Genomic DNA, 26,446 nt, shown 5'->3' with positions numbered 1-26,446 from the left:
TATTTATATTTATAAATAAATATATATTTATATATATAAATATAAATAAATATATATTTATATTTATATATATAAATAAATATATATTATATATTTATATATATAAATAAATATATATTATATATTTATATATATAAATAAATAAAGAGAGACGCACACATCTGGAGACCAGGGGACACTAAAGAGAGACGCACACAGCTGGAGACCAGGGGACACTAAAGAGAGACGCACACAGCCGGAGACCAGGGGACACTAAAGAGAGACGCACACAGCTGGAGACCAGGGGACACTAAAGAGAGACGCACACAGCTGGAGACCAGGGGACACTAAAGAGAGACGCACACATCTGGAGACCAGGGGACACTAAAGAGAGACCAGACAGCTGGAGACCAGGGGACACTAAAGAGAGACGCACACAGCTGGAGCCCAGGGGACACTAAAGAGAGACGCACACAGCTGGAGACCAGGGGACACTAAAGAGAGACCAGACAGCTGGAGACCAGGGGACACTGAAGAGAGACGCAGACAGCTGGAGACCAGGGGACACTAAAGAGAGACGCACACAGCTGGAGCCCAGGGGACACTAAAGAGAGACACACACAGCTGGAGACCAGGGGACACTAAAGAGAGACCAGACAGCTGGAGACCAGGGGACACTGAAGAGAGACGCAGACAGCTGGAGACCAGGGGACACTAAAGAGAGACGCACACAGCTGGAGACCAGGGGACACTAAAGAGAGACGCACACAGCTGGAGACCAGGGGACACTAAAGAGAGACGCACACATCTGGAGACCAGGGGACACTAAAGAGAGACGCACACAGCTGGAGACCAGGGGACACTAAAGAGAGACGCACACAGCCGGAGACCAGGGGACACTAAAGAGAGACGCACACAGCTGGAGACCAGGGGACACTAAAGAGAGACGCACACAGCGGAGACCAGGGGACACTAAAGACAGACGCACACAGCTGGAGACCAGGGGACACTAAAGACAAACGCACACAGCCGGAGACCAGGGACACTAAAGACAAACGCACACAACTGGGACCGGAGTGCTTGTGTGTGTGTGTGTGTGTGTGTGTGTGTGTGTGTGTGTGTGTGTGTGTGTGTGCCATGTCACTCTGACGCTGTGTTCCCCAGATGTTCAAATAGGCCTCTCTCTTCTTCTCATGTGAATCTCGGTGCAGGCAGTGCCCATGCCAAGCGGTTCAAAGCTGCAAACATCAAGGTAAATGCTACGCCTGTCATCTCGACTATATTTAAAGCACAGAGGCAAACCCCCCCCCCCCACACACACACACACACACACACACACAAACACACACACCAACAATGTGCACTTCAAACACACACAGTGCTGTGATATGATGGAGATGCTGTTGTAATCTATGAGGACGACAACAGAGGGAAGCTTGTTTAGGGTCAATTATGACGCTTTACATGAGGCTTACAGAGAGCACTGCTTCATGATCAAACTACGTATTTAAGGAGCGCTTTAAAACGTGATCAAAGACACCAAGAAATATTGAAAAATGGAAACAAAAAAAGACAAAAACTAAATAAATAATAAAACATTGAATAAAAAATGTAATTAAATGATAAACATAAATAAAAACAAAATGAATAGAAATAAAAATACAATAAATAAACGCATTTTAAAAAGCCTTTCAAATAATACAACAGATATGAAGAATTTGTTTTAAAAAGTTAGAACATAAAATAATGAATGAAACCTTAAACAAATTATAAAAGTGAATAAAAATAACCCATAAAAAGCATTAGAAATGAGGACTGTTTTAGGAGTCACGGATTAAATATAACAGGATTAATCAGGAATAAGAAAACCTATATTCCCTCAGAGTAAATCTTAATCAGGTTACTGTAACACTTATCCCATGTAATCTATTACTCCCCAGCCTGCTGAACAATCACGATGCTCTTCACTGTTTCTCTGACGGCTCTCCAGTGTTCTCGGGGTCTTCAGATGTGGCCCCAGGTGTTCAGAGCCCCCTCTCTTTGTCCCTTCTCCCAGTTATGAAAGCTACCTCTGAATACCTCTGTTGTTCTGCGGTGCCCCCCGTCCCACCACCACCACTCGTGTGTGACGTGATGTATTGTCTCCCCCTCGTTCAAAATTAATTGCAGTTTTATCTCTCCCCTCGAGATGATAAAGAAGAGGAGCCGTGCGGGCGGGGTCTAAAAGCAGTGTGGATTCAATTCAAACAAAACAATTAAAGCCGCCGTGTGTTCCTCCTTTATCTCCGGAGAGACCCTTCCATCACCTGTCGTGGAGCTGCCGTGTTTCAGCCAATCAGGACTTCTCTATTGGTTTACCTACAGCATCATAGCCCCCCTCCTCCAACACCTGAAGCAGCCACCCTCGTCTTTTTCCTTTATGCTAATCTGAGCGCAGTGCAAACATCCTTACGGTTCATTTTGAAGATGTAAACTTTGAAACTAACTTGGTTTTATTCATTTTGGCGCTTTAGCAAACATTATCCCTGTCAGACCTGATGGTTTTGTAGACTCGGAATCATCTGAAACCAGTTGGGAATTAAGAACAGTGTCAATCATCTCAGCTTTCTCAAACAAAGTCTTTCCTGATCCTGCTTTTTGGGGTCCGGGACATCACTCTGTAACACTCGCCCTCCTATTGGCTAGCGCTCCGACACATTGTACGTGATAGGCTATGGGGCGGGACATCTCAGAGCAGGTGGACCAATCACAACAGATGATGAATGTGAAATATTCATGTCATTATGGTGGTTTCTAATGATGCTTTTTGGGGTGTTTTCCCGCCCCTCTAGTGTGTTATATAGTGCCTGTAAATGGTCTGCAAAGGCTAGAATCTCAATCAGAGCTGGGCTCTGGTTTCAGACAGAGGGTGAAAAGAGGAGCTGTATGAGAAAAATAAAGATCCTTCTGAACGTTAAAGCATGGAGACTAATCACCAGCTCTGCGCTAATTGTTCTCGTTTGGACTAAACGATGATATACCTTTCTGATCACACCTGATTGGACAAGCAGCACCTGTGTGTGGCAGCATCCGCCCGGCTGATCAGCTGCCGCTCCTGTAAGTGGAGATAGACATGTGGAGCCACAGGAGGCCGGGGGTCGCCTCCCTGCGACCGCTCACAGCCTCATAAACTCTCATCAGCGTCTCCATTAGGCGTTTTTACCCCTGGTGTCACCATGACAACGCTGTGCCGGCGTGCGTGTGTGTGTGTGTGTGTGTGTGTGTGTGTGTGTATGTGTGTATGTGTGTGTGTGTGTGTGTGTGTGTGTGTGTGTGTGTGTGTGTGTGTGTGTGTGTGTGTGTGTGTGTGTGTGTGTGTGTGTGTGTGTGTGTGTGTGTGAGTGTGCGTGTGAGGTTAGGGGTAACTTGGCACATCATCCCCGATAGTGGGGTGGCAGGCAGCCAAATCAGCAGCCATGCTAATAGAGTGGTGCAGGAATGAGTCCTAAAACTCGATAATAAGTCAGCGTTTAACTACTTCCTGTCCCCTGGTCTAGAAGTCAATGGTTTTCTGAATGTATATTTGGTTGTTTTTCCCATACTGCCTGCCTGTCTGAAACCAGAGGCCAGTCTGTGATTGGTCAACCTCCTTGGAGATGTCCGGCCCCCTTAGCCTATCACGTACAATGTGTTGGAGCGCAATTCTTCCGTAGTGATGTCACTATGTCTCAGAAATGTGGGATTTTTGCCCCTGCAGACCATTTAAATGCAGTAAAACATTGGAGTTTTTTTTTTACTGTGTGTTTGCACCACGACCTCCGACGGCTGATCACAAATTCTAACGGCAGCATTAATTATGATTTATGTCAGGGTTCTGACGGCTCTGTAACGTGATGGTTCACCGACGGCTCATTATTGTAAATGCATATAATCAATCAGGCCCTATTTTCACCAACACACATAATTACCCCGCTCTCTCCCCCCTCCTCCTTCAGAGGGAATAACGTGACTGACGTGGGAGTCGTGGACCTGAATGCAGAGATCCCTTCTCCCTTTGTCGCCTCTAACAATGAAATGTAATTCTTTCTATTAGTTCCCGATGTGACGAGGGATGAAAAATGACAGATTTCTTTGTGATTCTTCCACTAAAGTATAGAGATACACCCGGGAGTGGGAGTCCTTTAGTTTGAGACAATCAGATAAAAGGTGCTTTAGTGATTTCTGTCAGACTGTAGTTGTGCACGCTTTTAGAATAAATCGGGATGTCATTCTGAGGTTTTCAGCATCTGGAATCCTATTTCTGTCCTCCCTGGATGTTAGCCGCTTCTCTGCATTCCCCACTAACCCTCGACAGGATGCTAGTGAATGCATATAAGCATGTTAGCAGCGACATGACTGCGATATGTAAAGCTAACCCCCCCCCTCAGCAGCAGGACGCCTCTCCGACTCACAGCAAGCGTTCACATGTTGGATCTGCGCTGCTTCTGACAAGCTGCAATGATTGCATCATATAATGGGATGGAAGAGGACGTTTATAACAGTCTGCAGTTCACGAGTCAAGGGTCTCATTAGTGTCAGCTGTTGAAGGACATGTGACAAGATTAAATAGCAGGTACAGGTTCACGTAAAAAAATATTGATATGATATTTGAGTAGCCATTTCACCCTTCAGCTACGTGATGATTCAACAGGTATACCATACACCAGAGGGGGTACCATGAAGCTAGTGAGTTAGCAAGGTATGCTTCTCCTAAAGCCAGAGTGGTCCTTATTGAGAAGCTGCCTGATCCTGTTTGACTTTGAAATGCTTTTGCTTCGTGCCGTGTCTTACTTCCTTAAAGGAGGTGACATCGTAGCCTACGTCAGTATTTCTCTTTCCCCTTTCTCCTATTAAAGAGGCCTTGTCGTGCTATTTGTTTCCCTCTCCTGTAGTGTGTTCTATAGGTTTTAATGCATGTAAATGGTCTGCAGAGGCTAAAAAGTCCCCTGCCTGAAACGCCTCCATTGGACTCCTTTGTTTACTTCCGGAACATAGTGACATCAGTAGGAAAAACTAGCGCCCCTATTGGCTGGCAGTGGAACACATTGTACGTGATAGGCTAAAGGGGAGGGACCTCTTGAAGAGGTAGACCAATCACCACAGAGCAGACTAGCCGAAGCCGTGAAGCCGCTCAGATTCATTTCATGCTTTTTCTCCACTGAAGATCTTCAGACTGCCTCCGAAGCGAAGGCCATCCCATAAAATAGCATAACCAGCTCATCAGGCAGTTGAGTTGACCTTGCCATGCAGAAAGTAACCAGCAGTTACAGCGGGGGTCCACAATTACAGTCAATTAAAGTCAATAAAACATGATGCGACAGTTGATTAGATTTAATTTGCTCAGAGCAAAGTGGTTTCCGGGTCCTGCGCTCGCTGAGCAATAATTAATAAGCTTTCATCAGACTCAAAGAGTGGTGTTTGCTAAAGACAGCTAAATTATACATCAAGGTGGAGTTATTCCTGCAGTATACTTGTTAAATAATACACATTTGATAAAGTAATACCTGTTTAGTAGTTTTTAAACATCTTTACTGTACAATTTGATCTCATTTTTGGAAATACGGCATCGATTTCAGTAGAGAAATATCAATACTGCTGCAGGTCAGCGTTTCACCACTTCCTGTTCCCTTATATGGAAGTCAATGGTTTTCTGAATGTGTTTTTGGTTGTGAGTCTGGAATAAGGTCTGTGGTTAACACAAACTGAAGAGAATACTTAAGATACTTCTGTAAATCCCCCACTGGTGGATGCAAAAACGATTGTTTGTCAAAATTAGACGACTAAATTGGCCACAATTTTATGGAGAGTAGCAGGGAAGGTAGTAACATCAAATTATATCACAATAGGAAAGATAGGGAAAGAAATATCCCAAATAAATACATTTCCCCCTTTTTAAAGCACAAGGTGACGTTCTTTCATTCCTAGCACTCCTACAAGTGTTTGAACCATGGCAGCAGCAGCACTGGGAGTGAGCGTATACTGGGGGGGTTGGTCCACAGCTGGATGGCAAGGCAGAGGTTTTAAATGTCAGCGTTGAAGGGGGCTGCCATTTGGCCTGAAGAGCTGCATGCCGGCGGGGGCCTGGCAGCGGGATGCAGGACAGGGTGATCCGGCTTCAGAGCCTCACCTTCTGGTATTTATCAGCCGCTGCTAGCTTAACGCATCTGGCACCTTAGCAGCGCCGCGGGCCAACCGTCGGCCCGGTGTAACCGCTTTAACGTCAGAAAAACAGGCATTTGTCAGAGTGTGTTTAGTCCGGAGTACCTGAAGGGGTTAGTTGTTGAACTGCAGGAGTACAGATGACTTTTTTGTAGGGTGAACCTCCACAAAAACCCAGATGGCAGCTAGCGAGCTAACGATGCTAATTTAAGCCATTACGATTCGGCCTTCTAACCAAAACCACGCTCAAATCCACCATTGACTTCCACACCAGGGAACAGGAAGTGATCAAATGCTTATTTCCAGGTTTTAGGACTCATTCCCACACCACTCTACATGACAGCAGCACAGAAAAGCTAATCCGTGCTACACCGGGAGAGTTCAATGAGCAGCTCAGAGGGAATCCACTGAGGTGGAAAAGGAAGGGAAGCAGCGGGGGGTCCAGTCAGTCTCTGGAGTGTCATCATTTCTTATTAAAATATGCCGAGCAGGTCGACCAAGGACTCCTTTGGAGCCTTTAGGTCTGCTTTAAGAGGTGGTAGGAGTCTCCCAAAGAAGAAGAAGAACCAAAGGCTTTGAAACTAAAGTTATTGGGAGAAATGCACAGGATTACTGAATGTGAAGAGCACAGATTGATGATTTATGAAGGGGTTTTTATCGGTAGATGTTGCACTGATTCATCCAAAGCTCAACACCTCCAGGTCCACCTAACCCGTGAGTTTATTTCCAAGAAGAAATGTCTGAGAAGAGGAGGAGGAGGACTTGCCCTTCGACAGGCCGAGCCACATTGCACACCTGTTTAACAAAGGCAGCGGCACATAAAGGACGCTGGGAGAGTAAACATTTTACATCCCGACGCTCATTAAAAACAGACCAGTTCACCCGCAGCCGGGGGGGAGCACGTGTCCCGATATATGGAAAAGGCAAATACCACGCTGCATGGCATGCTATCAAAGGCATTTCTGCAGTCCAAAGGTCAGGTGATGGTAAAAGGTTGCTGAGGAGTGGAGCTGCTGGACGGGCTTTCATCAGCGGGAGGCAGCTGGAGTCTCCAGTGTTTCTGCAGGCACAGTGGGGCTGCTCCAACATGACATTTCACATCCAGATCTGCCACAGTAATGGCATTTCAGACACTTTTAGAGCAGCCAGATTGGCCTTCTTCCCGCTCTGACTGCTGAAATGTTTACAGGCGGCAGCTCCTGGCTTCATGACGGCGTCTGGATGTGGACGAGGCAATTGATGTGGAATTGATTCGCACGGAGGGTGGAAAGTAGACCCTGCAATGCAAGGCCCTTTCTGACACTCAAATGAGAATATTAACATAGAAACTCTCATCTCGTTACTTGAAAAGCCACCACGGGGAAATATGTTTTGAAGTAAAGCATATAGCCGAGCCGTTTCAAGATCAATTTGTACAACTGTTATCACACTTATTTATTTCTGTCTCCTCTCTCTGCTAGGGAACGGTCAGGGTGCCTTCCCTTTGAAGTCGCTCTGCAATGATTTGTCCCGTCCGCTCGGAGGAATTGCATCCCCACACCGTGTTTGTTGTTAAGTGCTATATGTGCTGCAGCGTTCAGGCTTTGTTAGATTAAAGGAAAAGCTACAAAAAAAAATGCACTGATTTTCCCCGACAACCGTGATATGAAAAATAGGGGAATAAATATTTATGGGAAATTGTGTTTTTTCTGCCGAAACGAAATGCAAATGTAATGTGATCACGCCTGAAGCACGAGGCATTGAGTGCATTAAAGGAGACTCTTGTTCCTTAAGTTTGCTTTGTGTTTTACTTTTTCAGAGAAGGTACTGAGCAGTGATACCGTAGTCTACAAATACTTCCTGTAGTATAAGTTGTGAGTTCAAAATAGAGGCGGTAGAGGCACAAACACCTGGAACAGAGCAGAATCTCTGAGAATCTGAGTAGTCAAGCATACAGAGAGGAAGTGGACTAGAAGTAAAGGGTAGCAGAACATGGAACTACTACAAAATACCCAGTGTTCTTTAGAACCTGGTTTTCCATCAGAAATATAACAATGTGAGCTATTACGATCATGGCGTTCTCCCAAGTCCTGGAACCAGTGACTTCTGACACTATGAACCCATTAACACCAGCATTATGCACTATACACACACACACACACACACACACCCTGCCAGATATGATTTCCATGCAGCTCAGGGATTTCTCTGCGTAATGAGAGCCTCTCCACACGAGCATTTCACCGGAGTGATCTCCACCATCAGACCGCCGTCACAGTGTTGATGAATCTCAATTTAACCACGACATCATCACAGAGGGACCGCACAGATCCAGAGGAAAGCTCCTCCTGAAGCACATCAGTGGAAATCCTCACCATTCAATCATAATTACCTTCTTCCTACACATCTTGTGTAGTTCCTTCTGATTGGTCAATGTAGACATTCTAGCGGTCTTTCATCGTTCGCTAACAGACGAAGGAGGACAGACCGTTGCTAAGGAGGAGAAACCGTTGCTAAGGAGGAGAGACCGTTGCTAAGGAGAACAGACCGTTGCTAAGGGGGAGAGACCGTTGCTAAGGAGGAGAGACCGTTGCTAAGGAGGAGAGACCGCTGCTAAGGAGAACATTCATTCATGATGGGTAACAAATAGAAAAAGTAAGCAGAGATATTTAAATTCAGAGAGCACTTTTAGAGATTAGCTCTCATGTTTCTGTTGCATATTCTACCCTCTGACCTCACTGACAGTATTAGCATGTAGCATACCCTTCCCATGACACATCTGATCGACCTGCCCCTCCCTTTCCAAAAGCATCTCCCTTTTACTCCCTCTGGATGCCATGCTGGGTCAAAATACAAGCACCTCTTCTGCCATGTAGCTGTCCGACTGCACGGGAGGAGGAGGAGGAGGAGGAGGAGGAGGAGGAGGAGGAGGAGGAGGAGGAGGAGAAGAAGGAGAAGAAGGAGAAGGAGAAACAGAAGAAGGAGAAACAGAGGATGCACGGTGCAGATATCTGTGCATAAACGATGCTACTTGCTGCAAAGAGGGACCCTGCACCCCCCCCCCCCCTTCTCACACATTTACAGGACGCACAAATTGCTGTGAGAGGACCTCCATCTCCACTCGGGTAACAGCTGCTAATAGGAAATACATTGCTTATGCCCCCCCATGCATTATGCAGAAAATAAACGGTTGTTTTTTCCTCTCCCCTCCCACAGAGGAGTAGATATCGCCCAGCCCATTGATTGATGTCTCCCCCCCCCCCACTTTGACATTTGCTTATCCTCGTCCACATCTATCGACGCCCGCTCTATCCGGACATCTTCCTAAGCTGTTTTGTCATTTGTCACCTCTTAAATAAGAACGGCGGAGGTGGGGGGGAGGTGTCAGCGATAAGACTTAATGATAGCGACCACAGAGGAGGGGAGAGAGACACTCCCCCCCCCCCGAGCAGATTCCTGTTTCCACCGCTAACGAAAGAGCGTTCACTCGTGGTCAACCTTTGCGACAGCTGGTTTCTGATTCAACACCTTTCAAACTCATGCATCTGAAGAGCCCCCCCCCCCACACACACACACACAGCTAATAAAACGCCCTCTGAGCGAGATCACACTTTGCTTTATTTGTAGTAAACGCTTCCTCCGACATTTCTACAAACACAATCCGGCGTAGGTTTTCTCCCCATGAGGTGGAAGACAGACCCCCCCCACCTCCTCCTGCCTCCTGCAGAGAGGCTATTATTGCAGCTAATTATCTACAAATAGGCCCCGATATGACAAACACAGCCCGGCGCAGGAACAGAGTCTGAGTGGGAATAAAAGGAGGCGAGGCAGACAAAAAGTCACCGTGTAGAAGAAGGGAATAATGGAGTAGGACGGAGACGGAGACACAATGAGATGAGAGAGCTAAAAGAGAGGTATAAGTGGGAGGCAGATGGGCGAAGAAAGGCAGTGACACCAAGAGGGAGACGGGAAAATGATCCGGTCTGTTTCCAATAGCAACTGTCCAACGGGATTACGTAATCAGGACACAAAAAAAGGACTCCATTTAGCTCCCAGCATGCATCATGGTCTCATTTCCATGGAGAAACTCATTTAGCAGGCGGGCACTGGGGGGGCTATGACGCTTCAATGGGTGCTTGATTAGATCCTCACCGCCGATACGTATGAATATTTATCAGAGTTCAATGAAAACACGTTCACCCTCCTCTCATTGGCAGAGGAGCATCAGGAAACACACTCCACATAATCTCCCTCATTGTCCCTCAACAACTCCTTTAACTTGCACCAAACAGCACCAGAACCCCCCACCCCCACCTTGTCTTGTTGTTGTGTTTTATTTGCTATAGAAACATAAAGGACGGTAATCAAAGGAAAACACTTGAAAAGGTGTGTGTGTGTGTGTGTGTGTGTGTGTGTGTGTGTGTGTGTGTGTGTGTGTGTGTGTGTGTGTGTGTGTGTGTGTGTTTTCTTGATCCCTGCACGTGTGATGCCAAGACGAGGTGGATCACAGAGAGTGGAGGAACAACCCCCTCCCACAAAGGCTTTTCAATACTCTAACACGTCTAGTTTTTTAAAGAGGAATACAAATATTTCACCGCTAAATCATTTTTTTGGTGGATATTTGGAACTTATACTTGTTTTTTTCCATTTAATCATCAAAAAGTTCCATGAAAGAGGCTTAATATGCTTTGCCCAGGTTTAAGTGCATGTAAATGGTCTGCAGAGGCTCAAATCCTACTCCATTTTCGTTTGTAATGCATGTGTGTATAAGTGTTTACATTACTAACATGGTAAATGGTATGAATGAGCTCTTTATGGTATGCTATGCTTACATCTCTACATTAGGACCACATTTGGTGTCTTTCTGATCATTATTCCCATGCCTTAAGACGGACACAGCACCCTGTGGACGAGTCATTTCGGAAACTGGACCTATTGTGTTTGGGTAATTCAGCTGTTAGGGGCTGTAGTTCCTCCACTTCCTCTCTCCACACAGAGTATACGTAGTGTTTGAGACTCACATCACTGACTCCGGCCTCCACTATCTTCAGGCCCGTCTCCTTCTCCAGCTGCTGCTTCTGAGTCACTGCGGAGAGACAAACAGACGAGGTGTCGGGATGACGGAGCAGCAGACATTTCACTTCCTGAGGCCGAACAAATGGACAGCGAAAACACACAGAGAGTGATGGGACGCACACAACGACATGAGTCAGATGTCAAACTGGTCATAGAAAAATGAGGCTCTCCCACACACACGCACACACACACACACACACACACACACACACACACACACACACACACACACACACACACACACACACACACACACACACACACACACACACACACACACACACACACACACACACACAGAATGGCCATTGAGAGGATGGAGACAGCTGGCGGCTGTTTGCAGTTGCACAGATGAATGACGTGCTGTGTGGGTAGCATGTCTACAACCGTTGTTCTTCACTTAGCTTGCCGTGCTAACCAATCACACGTTAGCAAATAGCACGTCTATAGCGGCCCTAGCAGAGCCATGAACTGAAGCATGTTTTTGCCATGTTTAAGCATGCTAACGTTTGCTAATCCAAACACACAGGGTGGTGCAACCAATTATACATTCAGATAACCATTGACTTCCACACCAGGGGACAGGAAGGGGTTAAATGCTAACTCATTACCAGCTGTTAGGACTCTATGGTACAGCTAAGGATGATGGGAATGTGTTGCAGGTGCGTGTCCTGCTGGTGTTAATGGGATCTGATGGTTTTGTAGAAATGTCCTTAGCTTTAGAGACGTTTCTCACAAAACCATATGGTGTAGCTCAAGGAAAAGTCAGGGGATCCTCAAAATCACCATGCTCCAACCTCTGGAAACCATGAATGCAGGGACCAAATTTCCTGACAATCCATCCAATAGAAGGTGAGATATTTCAGTGTGTTTACATTAAAAATTGACCAATAGAAATGACTGTTATCCCCCCACGTGTCGGACCTCCTGCAGCAGAGGAAGTGCTCGTGAACTCCCGGCACACACACACACACACACACACTGTTCCCGCAGTAATGAATACACCGGCAGAGTTTGATCCTCACATCGATTGATCTAATCAAATATGGCATGCTATTTCCAGAGCTTTGTTCACGGATATTCTCATGCAAATCAACCTCAAAGTGAGACGCTGTTAAAGATCCATCGTTCAAGATCAGACATCTCCCCGACTCCCCGTCCTCCGCTTGAGACGTTTGTATTGGAAAACAAAATCAAAGGAGGCCGTAATAGAAATTAAGAGCATGGTTTTTATTGAGTTCGTTAGCATGTGAATGTGGAGAAGGAGCGAGAGGAAGAGCAGGTCCTTTAAATCCCATTTCCCCAGATGAAGGCTATGCAAATGACCCTGAAGAGCTGAACCCAACCTCCGGTCTGAGGGTCTGCTTAATTACTATTTTAATCCGTCCCGATGAGTCCACTCAATGTATGCAGCAGGCCGTCTAATTAAGCAAGCTACTTTTAGGATAATCATCCGTCCTCTTTCCTCCGTCTGGTTATTAAGGATCCCGAACATTGATGACGCCATCAACACGGCTAAGGGGGCGGGACATCTCTAAGCTGGTTGACCAATCACAACAGAGCCAACAGTATGAGAAAAATAAAGAGCTTTTTGAGCATTAAAGCATGGAGACATGTCCCAGGAGAGACACACTGATGTGAATGTCTCTCCATACAAACAGTACCTGGTCCTGGTGCTATTTATGATTGGGGAGTGGGGGGGTAATGAGCGAGGTAATTGGACCCAGCTGGACGTAGGGAGGTGAAGCCGCTAAAAGGTCACACAACGTTTGTTGGTCCTAATGAGGGCCTCTCCGGGGTCGGAACACATCATGAGTCAAACTACTGCGGATTAACACACACACACACACACACACACACACACACACACACACACACACACACACACACACACACACACACACACACACACACACACACACACACACACACACACACACACACACACAGGTTTTGACTGACAAGCTGACATTAGCCGTCTTCTGCTGAAACCAAAGCAGCCTGAAGGTCAGTGTTTACTGCCGAATCAGAGCTGAGGACCCTCCAATCAGCGCGCCCCCCTCCAACCTCTTCACATGTAAATACCGGAGCTCTCTGGGCTCGTTAGGAGGTTCTGCAGGAGGAACCTGGCTTGTTCTGTCAGCCGCTGTACAGATAACCGTCTCTCTGGTCATCCCTTATATCAACCTCCTCCCTCCTCCCTCTCTCCCTCCTCACACGGCTTCAAATTAGCCCCCGAACTCTCCTGACAGACTGTGGAAGAAAGACGTCAGCTCTCATTTCAGAGAGGCGATGTGTCTGAGTCTATCTGGGGAGATCTGCAGCACGGAGATCTGATCTAATCTCCGCTGTTTCACACGGAGCCAAGACTTCTGATGTTCAGCTGGCCAAAAGGGAAGCCAAATATTATTCAGATGATTTTAAATGCAATTACACCCTAATTATGAGTAAAAACAAAGAAGATTTCACAAAAAATGAAGTGAAGGAAGGAAAACCACAGTCATATGTGACGTTAAGTGTTCAGTGGCTTCTTGGGGAACATCTTTAAGAGAATTTTCTAAATAAAATGTATTTCCATAAATAGAAATGCACGCTTCACTTTGGAAACATTTATTTAAAGCTTTTTAGGGGCGTTTCTTTGATTCATAATGCATCCATCACCTGTTAGCTATACCCTATAAGTTATTGTTTATTGCTTTATTTATTTACGTTTCGACTGTATTGTTATGTCTGCCTTGTAGCCATATCATTTCCTAAAATGCAAATAAATTACATATAAAATAAGCTGGTCTATAGCATCATTTGTGTATAATGCAATGATACCTGTCCCATGTAGAATAAATAACAACAATAACCAACTTCTGTGGATATTTTGCACATTTTTGATAAAAGAAAGTGAGTTTATTTGGCTGTTTTTCTAACATGTGCTTTAACACTTACACTTCCTGTCATCAACAGCTGTCTACAGACCCACCAGGACTCAAATCTTAAATGCAACGCTGCTCTATATATAAATTGCATGTGTATTTCTGCAGGATCTGTGCCTTCTGCCAGAATAAAACTGTGTTATGAAATATTACAGGTGCACCCTGCGAAACGTCAGAGGAGTCAGACAGGTGGACACTTCAGAAACTCCTCCAGAACTTTTAAAAAGAGGCAGACGAAGAGGGGAAATGCCATTCCAATCATGGATCTAAAGAAGGATGAATTAAGACACGTTTCCGGTTGATTTTACGTGACCTTTGAGGCGCTCTGCAGCATAATGCACTCACAAACTGGGATGTAATTTGATTAAAACGCTACTTTTCTGCCACCATATGCTGCGCGCTGGAGCCTCATCACGGATGCTAACTCAGAGTGATTATCATGAAGTCGTCGGAGCCTGAAGTCATGAATATATTCCGCTGTTGTTCCAGGCAATATGGATCCAGCACTTTGTATTTTCATCGTAGCGCTGCTCTAAATGCATATTTCTCCAGCGTCTGATTGATCTGTTAATATTGAATAACATCCAACAGCTTCTCCTCCATCCATCTCCTCCATCTATTCCCCCATCTCTGCAGCCGTCACTCCGGCCCGACAAAATGAAAGTGTTTATTGCGGAGGAGGGCTGCCGCTCACGCCTCTCCACCGCCGTTAGCCTTATCAGCAGGCAATCGCTGCGATATTAAAGCTGCCATTCCTCCCATCGCTTCCCCTGCACATATGATGGCTGCCTCTACCTATCAGAGAGGAGGAGGGGGAGGAAGAGGAGGAGGAGGAGGAGATGCACCTGATCCCTCCTGGCTGATAAGAAGCAGACATTTTTCAGTCTAAAACAATAATATCCTTTTGGTCTGAAGCACCAGGGCGGCGTGTTTATTACACGTATGATACATGATATATGTGACCCCTTTACGTCTGGCTGGTGCTTATCAAAATGTAAATCAGTTCATAGTGTTTCGCTAGGTCTATAAAGAGGGTACCCTACAGGAGGCTCTAATACAGAATGACTTTCACAGGGGTTTTATGGCAAGGATAAACATCCTGTAACTACATTTTATATATACCACTATAAGAAGACAGACATATTGATACCCACAGCAACACCCTGCAGCTCCAGAAAGGATGCAGGTATAGAAACACACCTGCAGCATCTAGAGGACATTCAGCAGGGGGAACATGAGCAGCGTTTACTAAAAGCTGCAGAAACCAAACGCTGCAAGAAGCTCCAACACACGGAGACCAGGGGACACTAAAGAGAGACGCACACAGCTGGAGACCAGGGACACTAAAGAGAGACGCACACAGCTGGAGACCAGGGGACACTAAAGAGAGACGCACACAACGGAGACCAGGGGACACTAAAGAGAGACGCACACAGCTGGAGACCAGGGGACCCTAAAGAGAGACGCACACAGCTGGGGACACTAAAGAGAGACGCACACAGCTGGAGACCAGGGGACACTAAAGAGACAGCTGGAGACCAGGGGACACTAAAGAGAGACGCACACAGAGCCTCAGCTGGAGACCAGGGACACTACCACTGGAGACCAGGGGACACTAAAGAGAGACGCACACAACGGAGACCAGGGGACACTAAAGAGAGACGCACACAGCTGGAGACCAGGGGACCCTAAAGAGAGACGCACACAGCTGGGGACACTAAAGAGAGACGCACACAGCTGGAGACCAGGGGACACTAAAGAGACAGCTGGAGACCAGGGGACACTAAAGAGAGACGCACACAGCTGGAGACCAGGGGACACTAAAGAGAGACGCACACAGCTGGAGACCAGGGGACACTAAAGAGAGACACACACAGCTGGAGACCAGGGGACACTAAAGAGAGACGCACACAGCTGGAGACCAGGGGACACTAAAGAGACGCACACAGCTGGAGACCAAGGGACACTAAAGAGAGACGCACACAGCTGGAGACCAGGGGACACTAAAGAGAGGACGCACACAGCTGGGGACACTAAAGAGAGACCAGACAGCTGGGACCGGAGCACTGGGTGACGTTCAGGATCAGAAAGCTGGACAACTGTCTCTGTGGTTGGAACCTTATCCTAACAACGTGATCACATGACTCCTTTGAACCTTAAGCACAGCAACAGGGAGATCATTAGCATGCAGACATGTTTTAATGACTTACTTGATTAATTGTTATATTTATATAAATAATAGTAAGATAATTGCAATCAACACATCGTAGATCCCATGATGATGAAGCCTTTAAATCATGGAAAATCAGTTATTTAATTAAGGGCTGCTGAAACATCGGGGCTGATTACTCTGAGCAGTAAATACATCTGAAAGTTATTTTAGAATTGAGAATTTCTGTCTTGGTATTTTATGAAAAACCACCACTGGATTTATTGTTCTGATAAATCTTAATATTTTAAAAAATGTCCACCTGGGTTTTGGGAAATTATTGAAACTAATAAAGCAAAATAATAATTATTTTTATTATTTATTTATTATCGTTGTTTTTTATTTAATTTGTATCATTAGTTTTTATTTGATCAATTATTATCATTATTATATTTCATTGTATTTTATCTTTTTTTATTCTTTTATTTCAGAATATGTTCGTAGTTATAGAAGTAATGTATTTTATAATCATAGAATACACACTTTTGCTCAATATAAAAAAGGTGGAATAACTATTCCTTATTGATAACTATAATACATCATAATAATCATAATTAATATAATAGTTAGCCTTAATTATCTTAATGTATTATATCTTTCAACACAACATCTCTCTCCAGCTCCAGCGGGTCCAACAGGATCCTCTGTATTCTCCACTCTCTCCCAACGTGACGCTCGCTGTGACATCATTAGTCTCTAACGTCCAATCAGCGGTGCCAATCATCAACCCACATGTCTGTCACATGGTAGCATCCTGCTGCTCACAGCGGGGGGTCCTGGCTGCCTCTGTGTTTATCCACCCCGGATCGATCGCTTCCTGTGGATCAGCCAACCAAACCCTCTGCTGCTATTCAGCCACCACGACCTTCCACCGCCTGACAGAGACAGAATCCTGCAGAAAAACACGCTCGTGCTCTCTGAATGTTGCCGCTTTTTATATCAGCATGCACCTCGTGTCCGCTCGGTATCAACAGCCCCGGCCTCTTTCACACAGGACCCCCACCACACATTTCAGGCTATAAGACTGCTGAACTCCTGAGCTCTGTGAATGTCTACCCACATCTGTTTATAGTACACACACACATATCTCTATATTATACACATCTGTTATACGTCATATATGCATCGGTCCATACCTCCTCATTCAACAGAGTAAAGTATTTAAATATTTCAATGTATTCCACATATGTATATATTTCACATCCTCAAATCTTTAGTGTTGTTATTGTAAATATTCACCATGTATGTGGAGTTGTTGGAGGAGCATGGGATATAAGGTTTTCATTGCCAACATGTACGTTGTATCTGCTGTGCATATGACCAATAGAACCTTGAAACCTTGAAACATTAAGAATTGCATCCTCTCTGATTAGAGGCTCCTCTCAAAGGTGGCTGGATAATACTCCTCTAGTTTCATGCATATACACTCCTGCATTACTTTATGTCTTATATAGGACGTTGCATTGTCGGAGAAGAATCTACCTCCACTGCAGCTGCACGTATGACATATAGCCTCTGAATTGAGCCTCTGCAGACTCCAGCGTGCTGAGACGTGCAGACATGATATCGGTTCCTCGCTGCCTGCTTGATTAATAGATTGTGGCTGCTCTGACACTCGGTGTGGAAAAGGACATTTTGCCTTTGATAGGCGGCGACACCAATTCTTCACGGGCTCCAGAAGAGCGGAGAGGGGGGGAGGCAGCTAAAGCAAAATGACTCGGATGTGTCCAGATGTGGGAGAAACCCCACGGATGTCACACTGCATTCACACCGTTTACCTCCATGAGGCGACAACAAGTGTGACACACGCAAGGTCCATCACACGTGACGGTCGCTCACAGAGAACACAGGGCGTGGAGATCATCTGAGACCTTCATCAGAAGTCCGGAGAGCTGCAGAGCCTCGCTGACCTTTAGCAACAACACGAGCCGAGATGACACGGTGCGTACAGAGCATCACTGACTCCAACAGGTCTGCACACACACCTCTCGGCATGTGTGAAACTAAACAACATGTTAGAGCTACACGCTTTGAGGGAAATCCAACGGGTTGAGATTGAACCTTCATTTCCCTGGATGTGTGTGTGATACAGGATGAAAACATCTGGAAGGCTGCCACCGTCTGAAGGCGGCCTACCGGGGAAACGCTTATTGGAGGAAAGGATGGCGAAGCTGACACACACACACACACACACACACACACACACACACACACACACACACACACACACACACACACACACACACACACACACACACACACACACACACACACACACACACACACACACACACACACACACACACACACACACACACACACACACACACACACACACACACACACACACACACACACACCACCCACCCACCCACCCCACTGCCTCCCCGCTGACAGAGCCAGCCCTACCTGTCACTTTGGCAGCAATTATCCTGCAGGCTCTCCACGGACCGTCTCCTGCAGGTCTCCATATTGCTAACCACATCACTGAACACACACACACTCAGTATGCACAGGAGGGCACAGCACACACACCGGTGCACGTACAGTACATATTCACACACACGCACACGGTGCTTTTTATCCACAATTCGCTCTCCACAAGCTAATGGCTCAAACGAATGGTAATGATTTACTGGTGCAGACATCCTGCTCTCGCTCTCACTCACACACACACACACACACAACGTAAATCAGCTCCAATAATGCTAAAGCTGTTAGCGGGCGGTGCTAACCCGAGGACAGGATGTGAGCTCCAGTGAGTCGAACAGAGCAACAGGGGGGGGGGTTCTGAGGGGATTGATCGGGGATCCTGGACCCGGTCTCAGGGAGAGGAACAGGTTGATTATCAGAGCTGTGAAGGGTGATTTCAGAGACAGAAGTGTGACCTCATTACCGTGGATTTGTTCCGACTGTCATGAGGAATCACCAACGCCATCACTCAAGTCAGGACTATTGGGGGGGTGGGCTCTGTTTAATCAACATCTTCTCGTTTGCAGTCTGTATTAAAGTCATGACACTCTGTGCTCACACTGCCCTGAATCTGTTGATATTTGAAATCATTCTCACTGCTAATTAACCTGCCAATCAGTTAAATACTCCGTCACAAAACAAGGTGAGCTCCTTCAAACTGCTCCATTTGTCAGATCCAGAACACCCAACAACATGAGATGGTTTCAAATACGCCTCAAATAATATTGATTCAAGCAATAATTTCTCCTTTTGAAATGTTCTGCTTTCTTTTTATTCCAAGATAAAGCTCTCTAATTAATGCTTTGGTAAAAAATACCAGCATGTTCTAACACTCTGGGCCCTGAAACTCATCAAAACACACTTTCAGGTCGTTTCTTGAGAGCATTGATTACAAAGCTTCTGTTTTGTCCAATTTTTAAAAAGATTTTCAACCTTGAAGTTGCACAGAAGCACCGCCGGAGTGTTTTAGATTAAATCTCCAGCACTCTGTAGGATCCAGGTGCTTTCAGCCGGAGGAGGTTAATGTCAAAGCGAACACATTTTGCTGTCAGTGGCCTTTAAGTCAATCCCTGCCACCACGTCTGGAGGGCTTTACTCAGAGAGAGGAGGAAGAAACCCAGAGTCTTCCTCTCTCCGTGGAGCATCCTGCACACAGCTGGGAGAGGTGGGTGTGAAATGAGAGTCTCACGCAGGTGTCAAAATGACAAATATGACATTTCCTCCCTCTGAGATTTTATTAGTTCAGATATCGTTTTGCATTCAGCGAGCCTGATGTGTCACGAGTCCTTTTCATCACCACTCCAGCGAGTGTGATCATCATTACTGCAGGCAGCTGCAAAGAGGAAATATTCAGGATGCAATTCCAAAAATCCAAATACACAGTTTGACTGTTTGCTATTGTATATGCTTCTCCCTCCCACTCTGAATCAATCCTCTCAAACAATCCCTTTCAAAAGCCAGGCAGCAGCTCTGTGTCACAGCATGATGATTAAATCCATGCAGCACAGAAAGCTCAGACGGCTTTCATGTAGAAAAAACACTATATGCACCAAACTCTGCAGAGAGTAGTTAGACGGTGTCAGCACCCCCCTTAAGGACGCTTTAGCTTTAGCATTTTAACATGACACCAAGCCTATTCACATTTCCAGGTTCACATTATAAAAAAGGTCAATTTAAAGACCCTTTTATACTAAGGGAAAAGTCTCCAGAGGTTGAACTCGAGTAGTTAGAGAGGGTAAAAGACAAGGCAGCCTCCCCGTCTCTTTAAGGACACCTGTTGGGCTGCATGGCTCATCTACTCCTCATTTAGCCGTCTCCGTGGGGCTGATTACCAGGAAGAGCTGATTCCAGTTGCTCTGCTTATCAGTCTAATTAGAGCCCCTGGCAGGTGACTTGAAGGAGGTTGTGTGTCTCACGGATTGAGATTTGTTCAGGCACATGTTACAGGGAGAAAGACATGACAAAATGCAGCATGAAACACATGAAAAAGGACGGATTTGACACGTGGATTAAGAGTTGTGAAGGTGTTTTCTGTGCGTGGGAAGTGTTTTCAAGTCCTTTTTGGGGCGCCTCGAGGAGGTTTAATGCAGTGTTTTGCATCACAAGAGCGACGGTGACAACAAGTCAAGGGAACGAGGAGACGAACATCCTCTGGTTATAGTATCAGCTGTCAGAGTGGCTCTGTGGAGAGCGCTTCAATAGATACAGCGCAGAAAATGGAGAATGAAAGGGAAGCTTGATTTGAGAACATCTGTCAAAGAAATACAAAAAAAATGGGGGCGGAAAGACTCTGAGGACAGAGGATGAATCCACAGGAGGCGAGCGAGTCTTCCAGGTAGTGTATCAGTCACCGGTAAAAGGTCAGTGTTCTGCTGTTCGCACATCCAGGTGCTAATGTAACACCTCTCACACCTTCCTCTGCCGCCTGCAGGTTGCCGGGCAGAAGACGGTTGTTTGTGCAAGAATAATATGCTGTAATCCCCCCCCCCCCCGTCTCAGATATGGCCCTAACACAGGTAATTGGACTTGGAGTGAGGACGCCTGTGGCAGGACACACACACACACACACACACACACACACACACACACACACACACACACACACACACACACACACACACACACACACACACACACACACACACACACACACACACACACACACACACACACACACACACACACACACACACACACACACACACACAGCAGCTTGATGTGGAATAACAATGCTCGTATTCAGGGGGAAGATAGCAGGCCATTAGGGAGATATAGCTGCTTTGTTTGGATGTGGACAGAGAGAAACATAGATGAGAAAAATGTGTAAGGACTGAAGAAACATAAACAGCAGCAGTTAGCATGCCAGGCTAACTAGCTTTGTACCTCAAGTGGTAAACAACCATTATTTCCAAGGCCAAACAGCATCTCAGTCTACATTATGTGTAGCTGCAGGCGTACTTACCAAAGCTACTTCTCAACATACTGTAAAGACCTTTTCTATAAAAACATGACGTTTGAGAATGCTAAGCTAACATGTGTCTGTATGTACAGGTATGTACGCTTGGGGGCTAAATAGGGTTATAATACAATAAAATAACTGATTTAATTTGATATTTATACCTCTTATCATACTAGTGATACAAGTAGTTCAACACAGCAACACAAAAACAACGCTGTGTCTTTATCTTATTTGTCCTCTTCAATGACAATGAGGTGCTACCTTTAGCTTAGCATGATAGCCTGTTTACATTTCCAGAGTTTACACCTTAAAAACATTTTTAAAAGGTCTATTAAAAGACCAAGGTGGCTGAAAAGTTGGTTAATTTACAACCAAGTTATGATGCTATAACATTAGCCTACTAGCATGCTAACTAGCGCTTAGTGCTGGATTTACAAAAAGATTAAAAACATTTCATGGTTAATATAAACCACAGCACGTTTAGTCCAAACATCCTTTTATCTGCACAGCTGTATTTATGCACGCTCACTTTGCTTCTGGTGAAAGATGATCATTTGTATTCCTCTGTGTCGTCCCAAGTCAATCTGAGGTGGATATTGGAGTTAAATTGAAAGCCTTAAAGAGAGGTTGGAGATAGCAGCGAGTTATCACCTCCACAGAAACCCCTGGGAACACAGCGCTTCTGTAGCCTGATGCACACAGACCACTGACCCATGACAGTCAGCCGGGATCGATATAAAGGGAGGCAGAGGACACAGGGAGAAGGGGGGGGTGTGAAAAACAGTGAGGAGGCCAGGGAGCGATACTGCTCTTAAAACTTATCCATAATTCATCGTCTTCTCTTTCTTCCTGTACTTTCTCTTTCAGATGGGTGTTCATTTTTTTAAGGGGGATTAGCAACGACCTATTTCTAAATGCATCCCAGTGGGACTCACACACACACACACACACATACACATACACATACACACACACACACACACACACACACACACACACACACACACACACACACACACACACACACACACACACACACACACACACACACACACACACACACACATACACATACACACATTTGGAATAACAATGAGGTGAATCCATTACTGCAGGTTTGAATGTTTCTTAAAGTGTAAAAATGCTGAATTCAAGACATAATATAGGCGTGACGGGTCAGTTAAGCAGTGCTGGATTGATGAGGATGTAGTAAGGAGGGTTGCAAAAGTACTTTACAGCACTGGAATACAGACCTCTATATCCACCTGCAGAGTTCAGTCGCTCCCACAGCTGCGGACAGTGGGGGGTCCAGGCTTTTTGTATGACATGACGCACACGTGCATGCACATACAGCTGCGCTGTGGGCAGGTCTGGATTATCACGCTTCACATGACAAAATATCCACTTCTAACCTCCAACATCAGGAGAGAAACGCATCAGAAAAAGGGCATTATTTACAGGATCTCAGCCAACAGAGCGATGAAGTCAGAGTCGATAAATACTCGGGTAAGTAAAAGTACCTCGGCTTAATATATTTTGCCTTTAGGAAGTAAAAATAAATAAATAAATATAATTAATCTCAGAGAGGAAGTACAAAAGCAAGTAGTGCTTTGAAGATGGAAAGCCCCGAAATGTCAGCCAACCGCTTTGAAGCTGTCTTTGTTTCTGAACACTCACAGAACCACTGTCAGAGCGCCGGGCATTCAGTGCAGAGTGTACCATTAAGAGACCCCCCCCCCCCCCCCCCCCCCACACACACACACACACACACACACACACACACACACACACACACACACACACACACACACACACACACACACACACACACACACACACACACACACACACACACACACACACACACACACACACACACACACACACACACACACACAGCACACACCTGGAGAGGCTGCAGATGTATGGTTTCATCTCCAGCTCTTTGATACACAGATCCATTAACACCTATATTCTACAGAAAACTTTGATTGGTCAACCACTTAGAGATGTCCCGCCCCCTTAGCCCATCACGTACAATGTTTTGGAGCGCTAGCCAATGGGAGCATGAACGTTATGTAGTGATGTCACTATGTTCTGGAAGTAAACTAAGGAGACCCAACAACAGAGCAGAATGTGTCCTCTTTAAGATAATATGTGTAATATATTCAGTAAATTGGGATCTAGTTGCATGTAACATTGGATAAAGCCATCATCTCCAGACGAACAAAAGCACAAAGCCTGCCACTCTCTCCGTCAAGGACTTCACAAATATTCAGTTTAGTGAAAACGGGGAATGTTTCAATGCTTCCCTTTTTATTGAATTATGACTCATTCAGTAGCAGAAGCTCATTTACATAGCTCTGTTTGCATCCGCTGCTTCATAAAGTAGCACCCATCAAACCACTGAGCACACAACAACACAACAAACACAAGGGCCCGCTGTTCTCCACATGAGGGCCATCAGACGGCCTCTTCACTGAGGGTACAAGACGGCACGATGAAGGGATAGAGGCGAACACATGAGCACTGTTGGCTGCAGAAATCAAGAGAGGGTTGATTTACTGCTCAACATGGTGCTTAAACCCACAGCAAGTGTTCGTTTTCACTGCCGTCAGATCAGGGATTGAGTATTTTGGGAAGCTAACCCTGAAGCTAGCGTCTCCCTGGTAACACCACTTTATGATTTCTGAAGTAAAAAGCTAATGATGGGCTATAAAGGAACTACAGCACGGTCACATGACTTCACGTCTCCACCGCTAAGCTAAAGGAGGCTAATGTTGGGCTATAAAGGAACTACAGCACGGTCACATGACTTCACGTCTCCACCGCTAAGCTAAAGGAGGCTAATGTTGGGCTATAAAGGAACTACAGCACGGTCACATGACTTCACGTCTCCACCGCTAAGCTAAAGGAGGCTAATGTTGGGCTATAAAGGAACTACAGCACGGTCACATGACTTCACGTCTCCACCGCTAAGCTAAAGGAGGCTAATGTTGGGCTATGAAGGAACTACAGCACGGTCACATGACTTCACGTCTCCACCGCTAAGCTAAAGGCGGCTAATGTTGGGCTATAAAGGAACTACAGCACGGTCACATGACTTCACGTCTCCACCGCTAAGCTAAAGGCGGCTAATGTTGGGCTATAAAGGAACTACAGCACGGTCACATGACTTCACGTCTCCACCGCTAAGCTAAAGGCGGCTAATGTTGGGCTATGAAGGAACTACAGCACGGTCACATGACTTCACGCCCCCCCGCTAAGCTAAAGGAGGCTAATGTTGGGCTATGAAGGAACTACAGCACGGTCACATGACTTCACGTCTCCACCGCTAAGCTAAAGGCGGCTAATGTTGGGCTATGAAGGAACTACAGCACGGTCACATGACTTCACGTCTCCACCGCTAAGCTAAAGGCGGCTAATGTTGGGCTATAAAGGAACTACAGCACTGTCACATGACTTCAGTTCTCCACCGCTAAGCTAAAGGAGGCTTATGTTGGGCTATAGAGGAACTCCTGAGTATCAGCACGTATTTAATCCAGGTATTTTTCATCTCAATCTAAATAAAAACAATGCATATTCAATTTTACTCTACAAACTCAGGCTCTAAAGGTTGCTCCGTTGAGTCCACCCCACCCCCCTCACTCATTAATCTCCCTCCACTCGCTGATAGTTTCGTTTCGTCCACTAGAAAAATCCCTTTCAATTATTCATGCTTATTTTCCACAAATACCTTGGAGATGGAATTAGCGAACAAACAATGGCAGGCGACACTAATCCTCGTCTGCAGCTCAGATCCTTTAATGCACTGGAGATCTGCCGGCTGCTGACGGGCACCTGTTACTGTCTGCAGACGCCATGTTCACACAGTAAGTGTGTTTACAGGAGCTGTGCAGCCTTGACACCCCCACCTCCCCCCCACCCTGAGGTGCAGGGGTAACACGTTGTGAGTTTAACTGGCGAAATTAGCGTGTACACAAAGAGTATTTTATTTATTTTCACTCGTTTCTGGTTTTCTATCTGTAGCTTCTCCTGTTTAGTTTGTAAACTCAATACATAAAGTATTTTTAGTATTAATCAAGACTTAAAAATCCCCCAAAAATGAATGCATTTGGAGATGTTACTCATCCTGCAAGCAGTGGAGGCTTGTGACCTTGGAATGAAATAGACATCTGACGCTCTGGTAGAAAGTTTTCCAGCTAAACAAAGCTGCAATATGTGCCAGTTTACTCTGACTCACACTGGTTATCAAGCATCCTGCTACACACACACACACACAAGTTTCCAAGATCAAGAATGCATAAACTCAGGAAGACAGAGAGATGAGACGTGTCCTGATGAATAAAAGTACTGTACTTGAGTAAATGTACTTTGTTACTTTACCCCACTGTCTTCATGTTTACAGTCCGTGTGTGTGTGTGTGTGTGTGTGTGTGTGTGTGTGTGTGTGTGTGTGTGTGTGTGTGTGTGTGTGTGTGTGTGTGTGTGTGTGTGTGTGTGTGTGTGTGTGTGTGTGCCCTGGAGCTAACAGAAAGATGATGCAAGGAGCGCCTGAGAGAAGATAGTGAGACCGAGCAACACACACACTCTTTCTCACACAGAGCCAGGGGCGATGGAGGAAGACTTTGATCACCGAGCAGTCAACCAGAGAGGGCAGGCAGTGATG

At 45.7% G+C, this 26,446-nt stretch overlaps 1 protein-coding gene across 1 annotated transcript in view; it reads right to left on the bottom strand.

Moving 5' to 3' along the window:
* The window catches only part of ptprn2 (protein tyrosine phosphatase receptor type N2), a 94,812-nt gene that overhangs the window by 27,569 nt on the left and 40,797 nt on the right, over nucleotides 1-26,446 (bottom strand). The window contains exon 12 of the mRNA XM_063912198.1: nucleotides 11,157-11,221. Within this exon, the coding sequence (XP_063768268.1) occupies nucleotides 11,157-11,221 (65 nt within the window). The remainder of the gene's footprint in view (nucleotides 1-11,156; nucleotides 11,222-26,446) is intronic.

Source organism: Eleginops maclovinus, chromosome 21 (assembly GCF_036324505.1).
Source record: "Eleginops maclovinus isolate JMC-PN-2008 ecotype Puerto Natales chromosome 21, JC_Emac_rtc_rv5, whole genome shotgun sequence".
NCBI lineage: Eukaryota > Metazoa > Chordata > Actinopteri > Perciformes > Eleginopidae > Eleginops > Eleginops maclovinus.
Note: the sequence above shows the minus strand (reverse complement) of the source record. Positions and strands in the feature narration are given on the sequence as shown.